This window comes from Ammospiza caudacuta, chromosome 8 (assembly GCF_027887145.1).
Source record: "Ammospiza caudacuta isolate bAmmCau1 chromosome 8, bAmmCau1.pri, whole genome shotgun sequence".
Classification (NCBI taxonomy): Eukaryota; Metazoa; Chordata; class Aves; order Passeriformes; family Passerellidae; genus Ammospiza; species Ammospiza caudacuta.
In genome coordinates, this window is record NC_080600.1 from 9,071,383 (window position 1) to 9,093,171 (window position 21,789).

The following is a 21,789-nucleotide window of genomic DNA, read 5'->3' on the forward strand; positions in this document are numbered from 1 at the left end:
CCAGTAATTACGCTGCAGAGGGATGGTGGGGGCTGCATCTCTGTGCAGGTACCACCTAAAAAACATCAAGCTGCAAAAGTGGGAGACTGGGCTGGGGCTGGGGTGCTGCAAGACACACAGGCTGAGGGAAAACCACCCTGGAAAGCTGAAATAACTGTGACTGGTAAGGTATCTCTGCCTGATATTTATGTTTATGCTGTGTTAGACATGTGAAAAATGCCAAACACTTGTTTTTAAAATTTTAAAAGTTTAATAGTAATAAAATGCTTATAAAATAGTAATACAATTAGAGTAATAATAATTTGGACAGTTTGAATAAGGATAATATGAGACAGTAGAGACAAAGAGTTATGGACAGTGTGGGTACCTTTTTCTGGGCAAAATAAGCTCGAAAAAGGACCCACGTTAACAGAGGACTAACCCTTAAAAACAAGAACCTGTTGCATATTCATACACCTCATACATGATGCATAAATTCCATTCAAACACAGCATTCTGTCTGGTCAGTGTCAGCTTCTTCCTCTGAATCCTAACAGAGTCTTCATGGCTGAGCGAGGTGGGAAGAAGTTCATTTGTTCTGATAATGGAGCAATAAATTCTTTTTCTCTGAAAGATTTAGGTGTCCTGTGGCTGCTACCTCGATGCGAATCCTTTCTTTAGAAAAAAAAGTATCCTATATAGCATAGTTTCTATTTTAACATTTTGTTATAATCTAAAACTAAATTTAACACACTACTTAAGAGAATTAATACAGCATAACTTTCTAACATAACACATCTAATATTAATTTTAATATTTGCAAAAAGCCAATCATAAAATACACATTTTTCAGAGACATTTTTGTTATAGATATAGAGACACTGGGAAGACGTACACAGGAGCATCAGGTTTGGGTAGGAGATCAATTCAGATGGTGTTGTGGTATCTAGACGGGCAGAGACCAACAGCAGGAGGTTCGAGAAGGCCAAGTGTGTCCTGCACTTTGGCCAGGATAACCCCCTGCAGCTCCAGGCTGGGAAGCTGGGAAAGGTGCCAGAGGCAGTGGCTGCACAGGAGCCCAGGTAGGCAAGAAGGCCAATGGCACCTGGTCTATATCAGGAATAGCGCAGCCGCAGGAGCAGGGAGGTGATTTTTCCCCAGTGCTGGGCACTGCTGAGGCCACACCTCGGGTGCTGTGTCCAGCTCCGGGCACTTCAGGACACCATGGATGTCGAGGGGCTGGAGCAGGTCAGAAGGGCAGCAGAGCTGGGGAAGGGGCTGGAGCACCAGGAGCAGCTGATGGAGCTCGAAAGGGGCTCAGCCTGGAGCAAAGGAGGCTCAGGGGGGACCTTGTGGCTCTGCACAGCTCCTGACAGTAGGGGACAGCCAGGGGGAGTCGGGCTGTGCCCCCAGGTGTGAAAAATGCGTATTTTATGATTGGCTTTTCACAAATATTGAAATGAATATTATATGTGTTGTGTTAGAAAGTTATGCTGTATTTATTCTCTTCAGTAGTGTGTTAAATATAGTTTTAGGTTATAACAAAATGTTAAAATAGAAACTATGCTATACTTTTTTTCTAAAGAAAGGACTCGGATCAAGATGGCAGCCACAGGACACCTGAATCTTTCAGAGAAAGGGAATTTATTGCTCCATTATCAGAAGAAACAAACTTCTTCCCATCTTGCTCAGCCACGATGACGCTGTTAGGATTCAGAGGAAGAAGTTGACACTGACCAGACAGAATGCTGTGTTTGAATGGAATTTATGCATCATGTATGAGGTGTATGAATATGCAACAGGTTATTGTTTTTAAGGGTTAATCCTCTGTTAATGTGGGTCCTTTTTCGGGCTTATTTTGCCCAGAAAAAGGTACCCGGACGTCCGTAGCGCTTTATTTTTATTGTCTCATATTGTCCTAATCCAGATAGTCCAAATTATTATTACTCTAATTGCATTACTATTTTTATAACCATTTTATTACTATTAAACTTTTAAAATTTTAAAAACAAGTGATTGGCGTTTTTCACACAGGGAACAGGGATGGGATGTGATATGAGGAAATGGCTTCGAGCTGTTTGAACTTGTATCGTTATTTGCCACTAGAGTTGGGAAGTTCAGACACTCTGAAGTAGAGTTAGAGACTCGTGCGGAGGCATTTCTGCCATTACCCTGAAGTTCAGAAGTTTAAACTACAACAAGCTCCCGCAGTTTGATGTTCGTAGAGACAAAAACACTGTCAAGACTGTCGAGCTATTCTTTCAGACCTAGTCGATCCTGAGGACATTAACAACCTATTTTCCCTGTAATTACTGCAGACTCCCACCCATGGAGTCGCACGTGAAGACATTAACACCCAATTTTTCTGCCACAGCCCGTGCTCCTGGCTCTCCACCCCGAGTTTCTCCGGGCCCGCCATTTCCCCGGCCCTCCCTCACGGCCGGCCCCGCCCCGCTCCCGGCGCGCGGGAAACGCTGAGGGCCGGCAGCGCGCGCGCGGCTTCCACGCCTGCGCAGAATGGGCGGGCGGGGGATTCGGAGCGGCGGCGGGAAGCGCTGAGGGAAGGAAGGGCTCGGGTCGGAGCTGATGAGGGAACCGCTGTGAGGGGAGCGATGAGGGAGCCGCTGCGCGGACGCTCGGGCAACCAGCCGGCCCCAAGCAGCCCCCTCCGCCCCGCTGCCCCCTCCATGGCGCCGCCCGGGCACACCTGGTCCCACACCCGCGCCGCGCTGGGGCGGCTGGAGAAGGCACTGAGCTGCTCCCGCTGGTAATGGACGTCCTCCTTCCACCTTCCCCCCACCCTGTCTTCCCCCACAGCCCCTGCCGTGTGTGTTAAAAGTGCCGCGTTTCTCCTTGCTCTGCCCACAGCGCCGGTGTCCTGCGGGAGCCCGTGTCCCTGGGGCAGTGCGAGCACGTCTTCTGCCTGTAAGTACCGGGGCCGCCGCCGTGCTGTGGGAAAAGACCGGGAATGGGCACGGCTGGGGCCTGCTGCTCCTCCCGGGGAGCTGAGGGGGACAGGAGAGCGGGAGCCGCTGTTCCCCTGCGGGTCTCATGTAGAAATTCTGGTTTAGGCTTCAGGATGCTGCTGGCCAGGTGTGAAGGGGGCTTTCAATGTGGTGGAGGGAATTGTCCGCTTGTAGTGAGGTAAAAATCCAAAACAACCTGCAGTTCGCATCACCCTCAACTCCTTTCTTCTCACATAAATAAAAAAGAGCGGCTTGGAAAGGTGTTTCCTGTTTTCCGAGGGGGGTTTTCCTCTGCTCCTGAGGGCTGGGTGGTGCTTGTTGTTGGTTTGGCCTTCTACCAAGGCTTTGCTCCTTCAGTTCTGCTGTGCCTGTTGCTGTTCTCACACACATCCAAACTTTGGCATAGGCAGGCTTACCTCTGCTTAGAGCTGGTCAAATAATCCGAGTGCTTCAAAAAACTGAACTTAATTTAACTTCAACTTTTAACTTAAACTAACTTTAATTAGAAACGTTCTACCAGCAAAGCGCTTCTGAGGTGGCGGTGGTCAGGTTACCTGTTGTGGGACAGCTCACTGCATTGTCAATACAGGCTAGGGCTGAAATATTTGTGCCCCAGAGCCGCCTTTGAGTGAGGCGGGGGAATATTTTGGCCACCGTGTGTGTCACTGCTCTTCAGGGCATGCACATGCAAACACGGGGAGTTAAGAGGTCTGCTGTGTATCTTAATGAGTCTGTAAGCAGTCTGATAAAATCCTGCCTTTGTCAGGGTGAAGAAGAAAGATACTGTCTAACCTCTACTTGTAAACTGGCATAGATGCTCAGCTTTATGTCCTGTTATAGTCAGTATGTCCGTAAAAGCTGAAGAAACCCTCATGGATGTGTATCCACTCCCTCTCTTCAGCTGCACTTTTCTAATAGGAGTTTACAGTGTTGAAGGCCTGAAAGGCAAAATACAAGTAAAATATATTTACTGGCTTTTTAAGGAGTACCTGATTGTGGGACAGGTGCCCTCAGCATCTCTTCCCCTTTAGTATGCATGCACTAAAAGATGCACAGGTGATTTATTTCTCTCCAGACACGTCTTTTTTCCCAGCTGTGGCCACTAATGGCTGTAGAAGGCTCTCGAAGAGGGACCTTTTACAATTAAGGGGAATGGCTTCACGCTGAAAGAGAGCAGGTTTACTTTGGATATTGGGAAGAAATTCTTCCCTGTGAGGGTGGAGAGGCACAGGGTGCCCAGAGAAGCTGTGGCTGCCCCTGGAAGTGTCCAAGGCCAGGCTGGACATGGCTTGGAGCAACCTGGGACAGTGGGAAGTCCCTGCCATGACAGGAGGTGGAATGAGATGGGCCTTAAGGTCCCTCCCAGCTGGAACCATTCTATGATTCTGCTGTTTGAAGGAATTATTTAAATTATTTATTTCATTTATACAGCATACCTACGGATCATTTTGGAAGTTAACCCGCAGAAACTTGTAAAGATTATTTATAAGCATGAACATGTGATTTAATAAATGTAATTGTTCAGCTGTTGGGCATCTAAGGCCTTGTGGTTTTATTTTGGATAACCTCTGTGTATTCTATGTGATAGATTTCAATCACCCACTGTTCGTTAGAGTTTTGTGGGGTTTTTCAAGAAAAATTTTCCAAATATCCAGAGAACAATGCAGTTTGTATTGATGAGGCTGGAAAGAACAGCTAACAGGACTTTTAAGCACTCATTAGCAGCTATTTCTTGCTCCAGAAAAAGGAGTTTATTTGCTGTTATCTGAGTTATTGTTGTGCCTGATCTTTTCTCTCCTTTATCCCTGACCTTTTAGCAGCAATTCCATCTGTCCTTTGATGATTGAGTCTTGGGCAGTGGCTATTTTTTAAACTTAACCTAAGGACATTCAGATTAATTTCTTTAGAAGCAAATTTGATATTTTCAATAATATTTGCAGCCACTATGAACTATTCTCAAAACTAAATTACATAAAACCACAACGTATTTGCCACACCTTTATAATCTCTCCAGTAAGTCCAAGTTGCTGCTATTTCAGTTACAACTCAATTGTCTGCCTGCATGTTGTCCATTGATGTTTAACTGTTGAAATATAAATTTCCAGTACCTTTGATGTAACCCTGGAGTAAAAATGAGTTAAATTCTGTTGGATCTGGAACTTTTAAAGAAGCACTCTCAACTCTGACTTTAGTTTTGTTACATTTACGTGACGTTAGGTTTATGTTCTGTGAAGTTGAAGTTCTGTTACTTTGAAGTAACCTGGTTTAGCTTCTGTTAAGATTTAATTTCTGTCAAGTGTGAGTGTTTAGAGCTGATTCTGGTTCACTGCTGAGGACAGACATTTTTTAACACACATGAGGAGGACTGGCGTGAGGCTCCTGAAATACGGAGTGAAATTTCTGAAACGAATGAGCTGCAGTACTCAGGTCACACCTAAAACAGCTGGTTCTCCCTCACCATGGGTTTGTCATGGACAGGGGTATTTATCAAGATCAGTTTCTGCAGTTTTGGTGGGGTAGCTGTGCTAGGTTACCTGCACTCATTACCATTACCTGCTAGCTGTGCAGTTATTACCAGCTGACTACAAAACCCCAACAAAACAGGTAATTAAGAGATGTTGTGGTATGAAGGTCATGCTGCATTTCCTTTGCAGTGCCATTTACAGGGGTGGGAAGCCTGAGGCCAGCTTCCCTAGAGAAGATCTGGTTGGCCCTTCCCTTTGCTCCAAGGGATTTGTCAGATATCACCTAGGATATGTTGGGGCCAAGAGCTGTGCTTCAGTCTGCCAAGCACAGCAGTGCCTCAGGCACAAGGACCTTTCCTTGTTTAAAGCACAAAACACACCTAACAGCAATTTTTCCATGAGTAGTGGTCAGGTCACTGAGACTGTACAGACTGATTCAGTTTTGGCTGTGTGGAATTGTAACCTCTATTTAATAGGATAGATGGGAGATGGGATATAAATAACCCTTGAATGTTGCAGTTCAGATGACAAATCATAAGGTCTTCTCACTGCCTGATCAAAGAATAACAGATTTTAGGCTGCTTTGGGGAGAGTAGTATTAGTGAGTAAATCTGTTTCCCCACCTATCCCACCATGATCATCTGGCATAAATGCTGGGAAAGAGCAGTAATAAAATACTCTGAGCACCTGGAGATCCTCGTGGGACTTCATACAGAAATGTTCACACAGGTGAAAGTTCTTCACAGCACCAAGCAAATTTTAACTAGGAGAAAGTGGAAATTGTAGTTTACTATGGGTTGGCTTTCTGGCACTTATTTAAAAGTGCAGGAATGCTGCAGAATAGATGTAAAAGAATTTGTGGTTTTAACAGTGAAGCCTGATTGTTACCTGGAGTCAAACAGCAGTGGAGCATTTGAAAATTTGGGTCAGCTTGTGAGGCGCTGTGTTTTCCATGGCTGTCCTGACAAGGCTTGGGAAGTGGGTTGCTTGATTTTATGTTCAGCCATGGCAAACGTGTCCTGTGTTTGTGACTAACTCGTGTGGGCTTTCTGACATTGCCCCAGTAGGAGATCCTGGCTGGGCTGTGGAATGGCTGATGGTGGGTGCAGTGGGTAACTCCCCTGGATGATGGCTTCTCCCTGTGCCTTGCAGGTCCTGCGTGGGTGACAGCGTTGGCAGCGGGTGCCCCGTGTGCCACGTGCCAGCCTGGGTGCAGGACGCGCAGATCAACCGGCAGCTGGATAACATGATCCAGCTGTGCAGCAAGCTGCGGCAGCTGCTGAGCACCCACAGCTCAGGTGAGGCTCGCCCCTGGGGGCTGCACACTCCAGGCCACCCCCTTTCATTGTCCCGCAAATGAGCAGTGCAGCCCTGCTTAAAATTCCCTGGGGCTGCTCCAAATCGTGTTTGGAAAATGTGATTTGAAGAGAGCTGTCTGTGTGGATTGCTCGTTCTTTGAATCTGTTTTAGTAAGAAATCCGTGTGAGCAGGTTAGTCCATCATCCCTTGAAGAATTCAAAAAAAGACTGGATGTGGCACTTGCTGCCATGATCTAGTGAACAGTTAGAACATCGGCTGGACTTGATGATCTTATAGGTCTCTTCCAGTCTTGAACTTCTGTGATTCTGTGATTCTGTGATAATTCATTAGAATCAGTTTTCCAAAATGAGATGAAGGTGGGAGAGATGGCTGAGTCATGGGGCACAGCTTGCCATGTCTTATGGGAGCCCCTGTGTGTAAAGTTCTACATTAAAGAATTAATGCGTGTCTTCTCCTGCCTCTGGGTTGCTGTGCACTGACTGAGCCGTGCCTGCTGTCCCAGTAATTTTCAGTTCAGGTTTTTTGCACGTGGGAAAAATGATCTGTGTTCTTTGCCTAAAAACAGGAAAGAAGCAAGTCTTAACTCATTTGTTTTCTGGTCCCTGACAATCAGCTAATCTGCTGCAGTGAAGTTTTGTCATTGCTGACTGTGCTAGGAGATTGCAGGGAATGTACTCTGGGAATGAATCTCCATCAAATTTTAGGTTGTTTGTCAAAGTGGGAAAAAGTGTGGTGAAATCCACATAGGTGATTGTGTGTTTCTTCTGCAAGCTCAGAGAGGTTTATGTAATACCAAGTTTTAGAAAACATTCATTTAGTTGTCAAATACAGAATAGGTAATTCTTCCTTTATTGTTGCTTTCTAATATGTTTGTCTAAGTTAAAGATTACTTTTCTGTGTGCAATCTCATCAGCACCTTCACTCATTTATGGAATATCTCTTTATTGACACCAAAATGGATTTTAAGTGACGAGGCTGGAAGCCTGTGTCCAAGTGTAAAGGAATACATTTTATATAGGTATAAAATCCTATGGTGATTAAATCTTCTGGAGCATAGAAAACAGATGATGGCTTGAACAGGATTTCAGGGAAACATTTTAAGTGATGAAGGCTTTTAAAAGCGCACTTGGAAGAGAATAATTCTGAGAGGAACTGTTTGTGATGCTATAAATAAACCATTTAAATTACAACATGGTAGCATTATTGATACTGTTTAGATGTTTTGGAGAGCTCTTAGAGATGGATTAACTCTTAAAAATGGGTCTGATGTTTAACTGTACTAAAAATTGAATAGTACATTTAATCCCATAGTTCTTCTAGAATGAAGTGTGTGTGATGTGGCTGGGCCACAGAACTAAATGAGGTTCTTTTTATCCCTTGTTCTGACTTAAAAGCAGACACAAAATAGAAGTTTACAAGAGTGTTTTATAGAAATTATTTGGGAGATGCCTTCCTGTCACTTGGAATCTTTGCAGCATGCTAAGGATTAGCACAGTGGCCTTTGGGATGTTTGATACTGAGGGCAGGAGAAAATCCTCCCCAGCTGTAATAGTTCAGGAATGGCCTGAATTGATAAATAAATGAGCACACCTCTAAGAACAGCCAGTTATATACTGGGAAAAAAATATGGGTGAAAATCACAGGATATTGCAGCTTTAGAGATTTTGAGAGCAAATTCTTCAGGATGTTTTGGCCCTCACCTCCCATAGATGTCTGGAGCCATGAAGTTCTGCCTTGAACTTAATGTATCCAAAGAGAAATACGTTTGAGTTTGGAGAATCATTGGTTCTCTTCTCTTGTTAAGGACTTGCTTCATGTTCTTACAGCACTTCTGTCAACAATGTTTTCTTTTGTGTTAGAAGGTAAGAAATTGTACATTCATGTTCCACTAAAGGAAGTAGACCGAAAAATCAATCTTACAGTGCAGGAAATGAAGAGAAGCAGTTGAAAATAATAATATTTCCATATATTTATGTTTTATGTCCCTTTTGCACATTTGCTTGTTTTGAGACAGTGTGGCTTCTCTTGAATCTTGTTGGAGATCCTTGTTGACACTGAAATTTCTAAGTGCATCCTGCTAGTAATTTTTTTTTTTCTCTCTGACAGAGCTAGTGCATGCCTTGAGTTGTGTTTTTTTCTTTTAAAAAACCCCATGGAAGTGCTGTGACTGAAAAGGATAGGGTTAAGCTCACACTGAATATTTCAAATACAAAAATCCCTGTACCCTGAGGTTCCACAGTAGACATGAGAGGGATCTCACTTTGTATTCCATTGGGATAAAAATAGCTCCTGCCAAACAGCATGTGCATTGTAAGGAGCAGCAGCAGCAAATAATTCAAGAAAGACTGCACAAAACAGCTAATACTTCCCTTTTAAATTAGAGGGAAACACAGCCAGTGACACTCCTGGAGTGACTGAAGATGAATTGACAAACAAACCTGAAACTGGCTGTGGAAAATGCAAATTCTAGGTGGAAAATTCAAGCTATAGGTAGGAAATGCTGAGCCTCCAAATGAATTCACTTGTTGGAGGTTTTTTGTGCCTAGTCCCTGGCAAGATGAGGAGAGGTGCCTGAATTTTTGGCTGCCCTGTGCTGTACCTTCCTAAGGGTGAAGGGAAAAGCTGCCTGCAGGCACCACAGGTAGGATGTCTGCACTCAAACCCTTCAGCTCTGATGTTGAAGTGTCCAAGGCATGTTGGGAGCTGACACTGCTGGGATGATGGGCTTCATGGGTGGAACCATGGGCATAGTGCACATAAAACACTAAATTTGTTGATTTACAGTGATCTTTTTGACAGAGAAGTTGTAAATACTTTTCTGTGTAATGTTCTTTAAAAAGAAGGGATTGTGTTAAATTCTCAGAACCATCACCAAGCATTTATAGTTGATTTTACCTTATTCTTTGTAGCAATCTGCTTCAGTTTTACACATCAAACAGAAAGCCTTCCTCCCTCTGCTCCTGCAGAGCTGCACCTTGCAGGAGTTGGTCAGAGCTTCCCAAGCTGATGCTGGTGGACAGTCAGTGAGATGACTCTGTTTCACATTTACTGGGTGTGGAACTCCTGTTGTAACAGATTACATTGCATTTCATGGCTGCTGGGACATTTTTCATGGCATCTAAAGATTAAGTTTTGAATAGCTGGAATTTCTCCCTTTCCCCTTCAGTGTTGAATACTTAACTTGCAAAATGATCACTCTTCAGTGAAGGCACTAATGTTGCACAGATGGTACCAAAGCTCTTCCCTTTGATTTTTAATAAGGGACTAGTTTGTCAAAGAGATTTCTCAACTTCTGTTCTGAAACCCATAATAGAAAATAATTGGAAAGGCATACAATGTGCATCATTATTTTCCTTTGATGCAGATTAATGATAGCTAAACCACATTTTCTAATTGCTCCTTTTTTTCCCCCCTGCACTAGCCTGCTATTGCACTGCAGCAGAACTTGGAGCTCTGGTTGCAAGGCCCTGACCATGTCCTGGTATTTTTGTGTACTCTCAACCCTTTTAACACTTAAGAAATCCAACTCTGTTAAATGCCAGCATTGAGAAACTTGTGCTTATTAACTCTAAATTAGAAACAATTCAGTTGCTGCATTGTGTATCTGAATGTTACATTTAATAGGTAATGGAGACTAAATTTACTGCATTTATTGTAGGCTGATTCTAATGCTGTTATTGTGGATGCTCTTTATGCTATTGCACATGCTTAAAATCCAGAATTAGTAAGGAATGCACTATTGATTTACCTTGTCTAAATTCCTCTCTGAAAATTTTTGTGAGGACACTTATGTATTAAAAAGACAAATCAAAATCATAAAAGTAATTTTTTTCAATCCTGTTAAAATCCAAGCTCTGGCTTCAAACACAGAGACAGCAGAGAATTCATTGGGATTGATTTTATTGTGAGCAATTTTCTCTGAAGGTACTTTAACTGAATGAACTTAGCTACCAGATAATACCCTCTTTATATAAATTAACATTTACTTATTAAATCATAAGAACTTCCTTTCAGGTTCTTGGCTCTGCATCTCCCCTCTTTATTTCTCCCTCTCACAGCTCTGGGTCCATCAAAAGGTTTGATTTTCAGGGAAGTAGATTGGCCATTTGTCCAAGTTGCTTGGGCAACTTGGACCTTGCTTGTACCTTGCACACTTTGGAAATGGAGGAAGGGGTAGCAGAAAATGCAATTTCCTGCCCTGGTTGTGCAGGGCTGGCCTCTGGATGTGTGGATCTCTTTGACATCTTTTAATCATGTCCCCTGAGTGCCTCCCTGTTCTAGAACATGAAAAACACTCCTTGGCAAGTATTTATTTAGCATGTTATGTTTCCAGCAGGTTTTTAATAACCTGACTGGTAAATCCCTGCTGCGCAATGAGCAATGAGCAGATGAGTGCAGGAAGCCTGGTGGTGGATTTTTCACAGGCTTTCCTGCTGCCACAAGTGGTACAGCCAGTGTAAATGCTTCATTGTGTTCTGCTGCTGATCATACTTCTGAAGGACTCTGCCTTTGATTGAATTTGTCACTTGGACTTTAAAGTCTTGCTGTGCTACACACATCAAAAAGAATTCTGGCCATCATAAAATTGTTGCACAAATGACTTCTGCAAGCTGATTTTATTATTTCTCTCTACTTGGGGATGACTGATTCTTTTAGCAAGGTAAATATTTGACAAGGAGATCTGCTAGTTTGTGTAAACACTGGCAAGATGAGAAAATAGTCACTTGTGTTTTATATTTTGATCTGCAATCAAGCTCTTCCTTTTTTTAGATGTTATTGGCAGAATGAGAGTGGATGTGTTCTCAAGGCTAGCTAGTTCTGAGATTTCAGTCTAATTTCAGTGCTTTTTCTCTTGTTTGCACCAAGCCCAGCCTTAGAGGAAAACCAAATAGCTGCAGTTCTGTACTTGATGATTATTCTTTAGATGGCTAAATGATTGATTAACTAGCCTCCAGCTGTATTCTTAATGACACTTTTGGTCTGATGCCTTACATATTCCTCTAGCTGAATCTAATATGTAACAGGATTTAATTCCAGGGGTAAGTAGGATAATTGAAATCAAGATTAAGGAAACATTTAACTTTGCAATATTGCTTTAAAAGACAACTGTGAATGTCTGTTTTAGTGTTGAATTACTAGCTGCACAGTTCTCTTTTAAGTGGAGTTTCAAAAGCACTTTTTGTGACTAAGGGATTGGAACCAATGTGTTGGTTGCTATGAGTTTATCCCAGCTTGCTGTGAAAAACTGGCTGTAGTTACTAACACCAAAAATAGAAGGTGTGGAGATAATAAATTAGCCATAGAAACTTCATGCACTGAAGTGCAAAGTGATAGATTGTTGCAGTGAGTGTCTGTCACTTTTAATAATTGAGACTTTATTGCTTGTTTTAAGAATACTTAAAACCCTCCCCTCCCTTCTAATCTTGGTCTTAGTGCTGCTTCAAAACAAAATTCATATTGGTTTTATGTTTGGTTGTTATTAATCACCAAGACTTTTGTGAGTGGTAGTCCCTGAAGTTTGAGGCAACAGGAGGAGTGAGTTGTGCATTTACTTTGTCCAAATAACCTAAAATAACACCAGTTCAGAATGAAGGAATTGGTGAAAAATCTGCTGTGGTTCTTTTGTGTCAAAAAATGGTGAAATTAAATTAGTGTCTGACTTTGAGGTCACTTAATACTCCTTAATTTATTCTTAGGCCATTGAAGACAATATTTATGTGCTCAGTCCTTGTTCTCACTGTTATTTCATGTGCTGGGGGTACAGGATATTCCTGCATCATCCTGCTCATTGATTTGTAATGTGCTGTATGATGTGATTTATAAAATTGCTCCACTGCATATTTTTAAAGAAATGTTTGAGATCATCAAAACGCTTAACTTCCTTGAAGTTATTTACTACCCAGGGGTAGAGGATCAAATGACAGGACACAATTGCTTACAGATTTTCTATATATATTCCTTTGCTTCATCTGCTGTATCTGTGGAATCAGTCAAAATTTCTCAGGAATGTTTGACATTTTTATAAGGACATTGTTTTTGCTTGCTTACACCTATTTTTCCTTTCCATCTTTGGATGAATTCTTATACCTCTTTAGAAAATTGTTTCTGTGCTCTTTTATGTATGCACATGCCTCTTTGTCAACCCTATTTCCAAGGAAAACTCAGTGAGAAAACCAACTTGTGTCCTTTCCTGACCTGCTCAGAACTCTGCTGTGCTGTGAACCCTGACTGCTGAAGGAATTTTATTTGCCAGGATGCTCATTGGCCTATTGGATCTCTGAGCTCCACAGTGGCTTGTGGCCTGGCCAGGGCTTTTAAAGTCACTGTGTGTGCCTTCTCAGGAGTGTCACCTTGCCAGGGCTTTTAAAGTCACTGTGCCTTCTCAGGAGTATCACCTTGCCAGGGCTTTTAAAGTCACTGTGTGTGCCTTCTCAGGAGTGTCACCTTGCCAGGGCTTTTAAAGTCACTGTGTGTGCCTTCTCAGGAGTGTCACCTGGCCAGGGCTTTTAAAGTCACTGTGCCTTCTCAGGAGTGTCACCTTGCCAGGGCTTTTAAAGTCACCACGTGTGCCTTCTCAGGAGTGTCACCTTGCCAGGGCTTTTAAAGTCACTGTGCCTTCTCAGGAGTGTCACCTTGCTAGGGCTTTTAAAGTCACCACATGTGCCTTCTGAGAAGAAATGAAGGCACTCATAGATTGTATTTGGTAACACTTCATCAATCCTTGCAGTTATGTTTTTTTTTGCTTTGTGAGGTTCTGAAGAGTACTCTATAATTATTTTTCCCCTTTGCTCATGCACTTAGGTTCAGCAGAGGATCCATCCACACCCCCTGAGTCAGAGTTGGAGAAGAAGAGCAAGAAGGAGCAGATAAAAATGTGGTTCAGCCCCAGGAGCAGGAAGATTCGATGTGTTGTGAACAGGAGTCAGGCTGGCACTAAAAGCAGTAACCTTGCTCAAGACACATCTTCAGTTTATGATTTTTTTCCTTCCCCTCCTCATGAAAAGCCCTCTAAGCCAACAAAAAAACCAACTCAGAGACAGATGAAGAAGATGAAGAAGAAACATCTAGCAGACATTAACAAAGTGTGGAGCTTAGAGAAACCTGAGCACAAAAAAGCTGAGAAGGCTCCCAAGGAAAAGTGTGTGACCATCTGCAGTCAGCCAGTAGTGCTGTGCACTCAGCAACCAGAGAGTCCTGAGCACAGACCTCAGCAGGAGCCTGTGAAGGAAGCTGACTCCAGCAGTAATGCAGAAGATAAGGAAGTTCTACCACAGGTGGAATCCCCAGAGAAGAAAGATAACAGTGAGGTTGTGTGCCCTGCAGCAGAGAGCAAGGAAACACATGGTGCTGCAGAGACATTGCTGTCAGCAGCAAATGAAGTTACACCCTTGAAGCGTGGCAGGGAGCAGTCCAGACTGCAGGGTGCTCCTCAGTCCAAGAGAGCAAGGAGAAGTGAGAGGGGCATTCCTGGGAACAGGCAGGCTGATGGCTCAGAGGAGTCTCTTCAGGGCTCCCCCATCTCCCCAGCCACTGAGCTGACACCAGTCCAGATTTCCTCCTCTGCATCCAAACTCACTGACACTGGAATGAAGACAAGAAGATCTGCAGCCCTTCAGGCCACAAACAGTCCTTCACTTTCAGAGTCTCCCTCTACCCCATCCACTTCCAAGAGTTGCAGTCAAGGAGCAACCCCACTCAGTCCTTCTGTGGTGAAATCCCCTGGTGTCAACTCCATTGCCAGAAGGAATTACAAGGGAGAGACTTTGCTCCATGTTGCTTCCATCAAGGTAGGATCTTCATCTTCTAGTTCAGCTTTAAGCAGAAGTTTAAAAAGACAATGTTGTTTTAAAAATATTCTGAAAACCTGTTACTTCAGAACATCCTATTTCAGGGAGGGAAATCTCACTCTAGGTTTACTGAGAAGTTTCCAACCTGGTTCTCTGATTTCATCAAGAAATGACTGAATGATCAAAGATGATTGTAGTTGAAAAATGTCAGAGCATTACAGTGTCAGTTATACCTGTGATAGTTCTGCTTTAAGCAGAGGTTTAAAAAGACAAGGTTGTTTTAAAAATATCCTGGAAACCAGTTACTTCAGAGTATCCTATTTCAGGGAGGGAAATCTCATTTTATGATCTTTTTCTTCTGGGTTTACTGGGAAGTTTCCAACCTGGTTCTCTGATTTCATCAAGAAATGACTGAATGATCAAAGATGATTGTAGTTGGAAACTCAAAGCATTACAGTGCCAGTTATACCTGTGAGTTTTAGGAAGTGATAAGCATTTAAATGTTTTGGCCTCGTGTGCCAGGAAGCTGTCTCTGATTTGTCACAAGGAGTTTAGGAAGTATTTCAGATCTCACTGAGTGACCTTGATCAGTTCACTGGTAACTCAGGCGGGACAAGCTCTGAGTTATGTACATGAGAATAACTGTGAAACATTGGTCAACATTATAAAAGTGTTGAGATCCACCACCTGATGCAAATATGATTCCCATGCTGAGCCCTATGCTCTGAAGGGAAGGACAAGAATTGGGGTTTTCTCAGTTTTATGTAAGCCAAATATTATTCTTGGAATGACAGCTATCACTCATTATGCTGTTATATCTTAACCAGTTCCTGGAGTGGTAGAACTTCATGGCTTTGCTCTTTTCAGGGGTTGTCCTTGCCCATTTCTTTGTAAAACATGTCCCACTCATCAGGTGGACTCATGGCAGCTCCCTTCTGAGAGGTCATTTCAAAGAGTTTGTGCTCTGGCAATTTAAATGTACTTTGTGTTAAATCATATAACACAAATGCTGGGTGGTTAATAAGCTGCATATACTGAAGAATTGATTCCTCTGTAAGCACCTGACATTTATACAGCACTTCTGGCTGCTGAGACAGAGGCTGTTCTTGATAAATAACTCTGTCCTCCTCCAAAGGCATTCTAATAAGCCACTCCTGCTGCAGGAGACCTTTCTAAATGGAAGTGTCAGCTGAGCTGAGTTCAAATCTCATATTTGATGTCATTAATATGGAATTAGGGGGGAGAAAATGAAATGCTGTCCTCACAGGACTCAAAAGCTTTGAGGGAGAGATCTCTTGTTACCTCTTGTCAGAAGTCCTGCATATTCCTCTTTATTAAAACACTGTTTACAAATTACCCTTCCATGATTTCCTGAGAATTTGTAATGAATGCAGTCATGACTGACTGGTTCTGAAAAAATGGGTCTGCCCTGACAAGTTTTCACACAGGTGTGGCTTGCAGCAATGTGCCTGGTGCTCCTTTGGAGCACAGGTATTTCATCTAAGGAAACAGCATCCCTGCAGCTTGTGGAGACTTGGAATATTGGCATGTTGGTGATATGCCAATAAGGTTTCATTGCAAAGCATTTTGGTGATAAATGAAAAATTAGGCAGTTCATGCTGTAGACAGAAAGGATGATAATCATGTTTTGATTATTGAAGTTCAGTGGTGTTGCTGGCATTCCTCACTGGCATTGGTGCAGCCAAAAAAAAAGCTGATTTCCAACTGGAGTGTGGGCAGTGGGATGGGCTTTTCCAGTCCTGTGTGTGAGTTCCTTTCTCTGTTGTCTTTTGATGTTTATAATTATCGAGCTAAAGTGGGAAATGGCTTCTGTTCCTCATTAGCTCTGCTGAGGTTTTTATCCAGCTGCTCCATCCTCATTGAGGTGCTCATTAGCAAAGCCTTGTGTAGCTAGGTAGGGCTGCAGGGTGATCCCAAAGTTTCCTTTGAAAAGGAACTAAAATAACACAAGGAAAGTGATCCCTTGGTTATGATCTTTTAACTTGCAGGAGCTCTCTATGAACTGATAAAACTATTGTGTCAAACTAGTCTTGAAAATACCAGGCTTTATCCTCTTTGTGTATTTTCAGTGTGGGGTTTAGATTTGTTGGTTTGGGTTTGGTTGCTGGTGTGGTTTTTTTTTTTTTTTCCCTCAAATTAGTTGAGAATTTTTTTTTTTTCCTGAAAGAAGCATTTCTCTTCCAGTTTGATTTTATGGGCAATTTTTTTTTCTTGTTGTTTTCACAGCCAGTAATGTTTTTCCATGTGTGTAAAGGGAAACAGACTTGTAGCTGCCACCCTACCCCAAAGTAAAATGAAGTCTAATTCTCTGGGGCTTCATTAGTTATAAAAACAAATCTGTATCATTTTCATTAGCTGTTAGGGTCTAATACCCAGAATATAATTAAAGCTAATTGAATTATCCCTTTTTTTCTTATTTAAAAGAGATAAACAAGGTTAGCAGGCATGAAAACTAAGAGTGTTGTGTTGTTTATAATGATTCTGAAGGATTGTCCCCATTTACTACTACTACTAGTTATTATTTTCACTGAAATCAAAATGGTTCTCAAGAAGGGTTCTGGTGGGGATGAACTTAAAGTTGAGTTAAACTAATAAATGAAAATAAAAATGAAAATAAATGTGACTCTTCCTGTAGCAACCAGCAGTCACGTTTATCTTCATAGTCATTAAAGAGGAAAATCCAATTAGTTAAAATACAAAATGTGACCTGTTCAACTCTGAATATTCTGAACTAATGGGAAATTGCCCCATCACACAGCCCTTCCACATGGGACTATTTTTTACAGTAAGAACAAATTGTTCTAGGACCAGCTCTTCCATGGCAATTAGAGATTTAGGACTGAAGGAGTCAGTGCAGAGTCCCAAATCTGCTGTGGAGAGAGGAACCCCCTGTAGGGGGATAGAATATCAGAAAATAAAGATAGTATAGAGAGTAACCTTACCCCTAAGGAGATTATCAAAGATGAGGAGCAGGCCTGAATTTACCAGGCCACAGCTGTGACCAATGAGAAGAAGATGCTATAAAAGAGTGGGGTGGCTGGGTGAGAAGGGAACTGGGGTCAGTGGCTGCTTTGTGAAGAAGAAAGAGTCAGTGCTCTGAGAGATGCTCATGAGAAACACCAAGAAGGTGTGACACTTTAGTGATAAGGAGACAGCAGCGTGGAACCCCTGTGATAAGGTGACAACAACCCCCAGTGCCTGGGCACTCCCTTTCAGGTCTGGGTGCTGCCTGTGCTTCTGCTGTGCTGAGGGAAGGGATGGGGCAAATTGTGCCACTCAGGGAGAGGGACAGTGAGCTGCAACACCAGAGGGTGACAGGAGACCTTAGCACAGCCAGGCTGTTACAAGGAGTGGATGGGAAATAGCTGGGAGAAAGCTCCTGGTGCTTCAAGGTAGGAGGAAATAAGGAGTTCTCCTCCCTCTGAGGAAGGAAGAATTTGCCTCTGTGCAGAGCATCTGCTGAGTTTGGAGAGAGAGGTGCTGTATCTGGACCAGTTTTGGTGATCTGCTGTTCCAGGAGCCCTTTAGTTTTCTCAGCTCATGACAGCTTTTCCCTCCTTGCACTCTCAGGACACTCACAGAAGGGTTTCACCCATGGCTAGCCTGCTGTGCTGGACTCTGCATGGTCATTATAATTAACCCAGTAAAATAACTAAGATAATTCCTTCTGAGCCTGTGAGAGTGCTCCTTTATTGCTTTGGTACCAGTTAATGACACATCAGGAAGGAGAGCAGAGAAGGTGGTGTGCTTGTGTGAGCATGTGATGGCAAACAGCAGGATGGCTTTTAAATCTTGTTTTCAGGTGTCTGAGCTATCAGCTGTGCTCTTCCTTGCCTTTGGGACTGGATCTGTGTGTGTCATGGTTGAGAGATGGGTCACAGATTAACATCTGCCTTCCTTGAGGGGGGAGGTCAAGGCAAATGTAACATAATGCAATGGTTTCAAATGCAGCACTTGAGAATATGGAAACTGGCAGTGAGTCAAAGCAATCCATCTTCCCAAGTGCTGATTTGGAAACCTGGAAACAAATGACCATTTCTTTTGCAATAATGCTTGCTTGTCACTTGTCTTGTTTCTGAGGCTGGGTAACTTCTTGCATGTTTTCCCTTTATTAAAGGTTGAGCACAGCTTCTTGTATGTTTGTTATTAGGGAACACTCTGCTGTGTAGGAAATTTACTTGGAGGATTTTGAGGTGAGAAACTTGCAGGATCCTGGAAAGAATTCACAATTCATAGAAGCTCTTTAATGCATATTTGTCCTCCTTGACCATTTATGAGTTGTAGATACTCTAGTTCCAGTTATGATAATCCACAGTTCCATTTATGATAACCATTCAACTATTTTATGATAACCATGATAATCTAGTTCCATTCATGATAACCATGATAATCCATAGTTCCATTTATGATGATCATTTAACCATTTTATGATAACCATGATAATCCACAGTTCCATTTATGATAATCCACAGTTCCATTTATGATAACCATTTAACCATTTTATGATAACATGATAATCTAGTTCCAGTTATGATAATCCATCGTTCCATTTATGTTAACCATTTAACCATTTTATGATAACCATGATAATCTAGTTCCATTCATGATAACCATGATAATCCATAGTTCCATTTATGATAATCCATAGTTCCATTCATGATAACCATGGTAATCTAGTTCCATTTATGATAATCTAGTTCCATTTATGATAACCATTTAACCATTTTATGATAACCATGATAATATAGTTCCATTTATGGTAACCATTTAACCATTTTATGATAACCATGATAATCTAGTTCCATTCATGATAATCCACAGTTCCATTTATGATAACCATTTAACCATTTTATGATAACCATGATAATCTAGTTCCAGTTATGATAATCTATTCCTCCACAGTTTAAACAAGCAAATGGCATTGTCTTTGAAAGAGGGATTTTTTGGTTCATTTGTTTGACCTAAAGATTGAAGTTGCTTGATTAAATTTGTAAATAAAAGAAGAAATATTGGTTGAAGGAGTACAGCTTTTTAGCTTCACCTTCATGTACTCTCCTAATTTGTTGGATCTCTCTCATTAACTGGTAGAATGTGTGTGTGTGTTTTCTGGTAGAACATGTTTCCATTTATTTAGCAATTTGACTTTTTGGGTGGAAAATACCTTGCTTAATGGAAGTTGTAAAGGGCAAAATGGGAAAAAAACCCTGTAAAATAGGACTAAAAGGACACTTGCAGTTCTTAACCATATGTATTAAATTCAGGACTTGAGGGAAAAGGGAAAAAAAAGCCTCCAACAAGCTTGTGTAAGCCAAGTAGAGATGATTTGTGGTCTTACGGCAGCCGTGGCTGCAGGAACTAAATTCTCCTTGGGAGGAGGAAGTGCTAAAGGCCTGTAAATGCTCCTCTCTGTCCCATCTACTGCCAACAGATGGCCCCAGCGCCTTTCCTGCTTCTCCGGGAGCTGCGGTGCCGAGGAGCAGCAAACCCGAGCCGGCTTCACGGCCTTGTCACTACAGCTGAGCTTTGTTGTGAGCGTGAAATGTCCTGAGCTTTGTTTGTTCCGAATGGATAATTCTGCATTCTGCACTAGCTCCTGCCTTTTCAAGAGCTGGATGTAATCCTTCATTGATAATTAGATTCCAAAATAAATACATGCCTGGGAATTCTTAATGGTAGGAGCATTTCTCTACCTGCTGTTTGCCTTGTTCTCCTTTTCTGAACAAGTGTCTCCACTTAACGTGTCCCCTCTGCTAAGAGGGTCTCTCCTTGTGTCCCCTGGTTCTGGCTTCTTGGTGCAGCCTGGTGATTTTCCTGCTGCCTCCAGTATACTCAAGGAACTCAATGTGCAAAATTAATTTCAGCATTAGTCAAAGCACATCTTTATGCAGCATGTTGGAATTAGTCATTCCATACTGCTAGGTGTAGTTTCTTCTGCTCTCTTGTGGAGGGAAGAGCTGGCATTGACATATTTGTGTCTGGATTTGCACCTCTGTGCTCCTTACTCTTGTTTAAGGTTTAGCAAAGCATTTTTTAGCTTATAAATGTTAGTAATTCCATCAACTTGGGTAGAAGTGGCCAGTGTAAAAAATAACCAAGCCACTTTTTTTTTTTAGTATTGGATCACAGTTATTTGGCTGGACTTGTCATCAGCCTCTGGAAGATGCAGGCAAATGTCAGAGGCACTATGGTTGGATTTGATAATCTTACAGGTCTTTTCTAACCATAATGATGATCTTATAGGTCTTTTCCAACCATAATGATGATCTTATAGGTCTTTTCCAGCCATAATAATTCCATACTAATAGGTGTAAATTTCTTCTGCTCTCTTGTGGAGGGAAGAGCTGGCATTGACATATTTGTGTCTGGATTTGCACCTCTGTGCTCCTTACTCTTGTTTAAGGTTTAGCAAAGCATTTTTTAGCTTATAAATGTTAGTAATTCCATCAACTTGGGTAGAAGTGGCCAGTGTAAAAAATAACCAAGCCACTCTTTTTTTACTCTTGGATCACAGTTATTTGGCTGGACTTGTCATCTAAACCTGATATCAGCCTCTGGAAGATGCAGGCAAATGTCGGAGGCACTATGGTTGGATTTGATGCTCTTAGAGGTCTTTTCCAACCAAAATGATTCTGTGATTGTGGTCCTGCTTGATAACATGTCTATGAATGATCTGCCACTTGAAATTTAGTCTTCTGCTTTTTGAAGCTAAATGTTCACCTGGTGGCTGAGGGAAGAGCCTCTGAGGACACAAAGGCCCGTTCTCCTGGCTCTGGTTTGTTAACACCTCTCTTGTAATCCTGACTGGCAGCCCCCATCCAGTCACTGCACAGCCCATGACAGCTTTTCCTCCTTGCTGTCACTCTCAGTGCTCTGTGCTGCTTGTAGGGAGCGGGTTCCATTTACAGATGACATGATGACAATATTTATCTTCTGTTAAGCAGCAAAACAGCAATTTTCTAATTTTGACATGGGCCTGGATTTAAGTCTGGGGATGTTGTCAGTCCTGGTGTCCACACCAGCAACGTTTCCTTTGATGTTTTACAAATCAATGCTCACATAACTGATGTGAAAAGCTGTGCTAGTATCTGATGCCCACACAAATTATTAGCTGTGCTTCCTGCTTTAAAGCAGTACTCCTGAAATGTCAAACCCTTTGCAGTGCATGTTTGCAAACTGAACTTTAAATGATAAGCTCAGCTCTCGCTCATTATAGATAATTGTGTTCTCTGTGTCTTAATGCTGAGCTGCCTC

At 42.3% G+C, this 21,789-nt stretch overlaps 1 protein-coding gene across 1 annotated transcript in view; it reads left to right on the forward strand.

Moving 5' to 3' along the window:
* Positions 1–2,548: 2,548 nt before the first annotated feature.
* Positions 2,549–21,789, forward strand: part of BARD1 (BRCA1 associated RING domain 1) — a 44,097-nt gene continuing 24,856 nt past the window's right edge. Inside the window, exons 1-4 of the mRNA XM_058809631.1 lie at positions 2,549–2,746; positions 2,848–2,904; positions 6,563–6,708; positions 13,532–14,517. Coding sequence (XP_058665614.1) covers positions 2,592–2,746; positions 2,848–2,904; positions 6,563–6,708; positions 13,532–14,517 — 1,344 coding nt within the window. The 5' untranslated portion in view covers positions 2,549–2,591. The remainder of the gene's footprint in view (positions 2,747–2,847; positions 2,905–6,562; positions 6,709–13,531; positions 14,518–21,789) is intronic.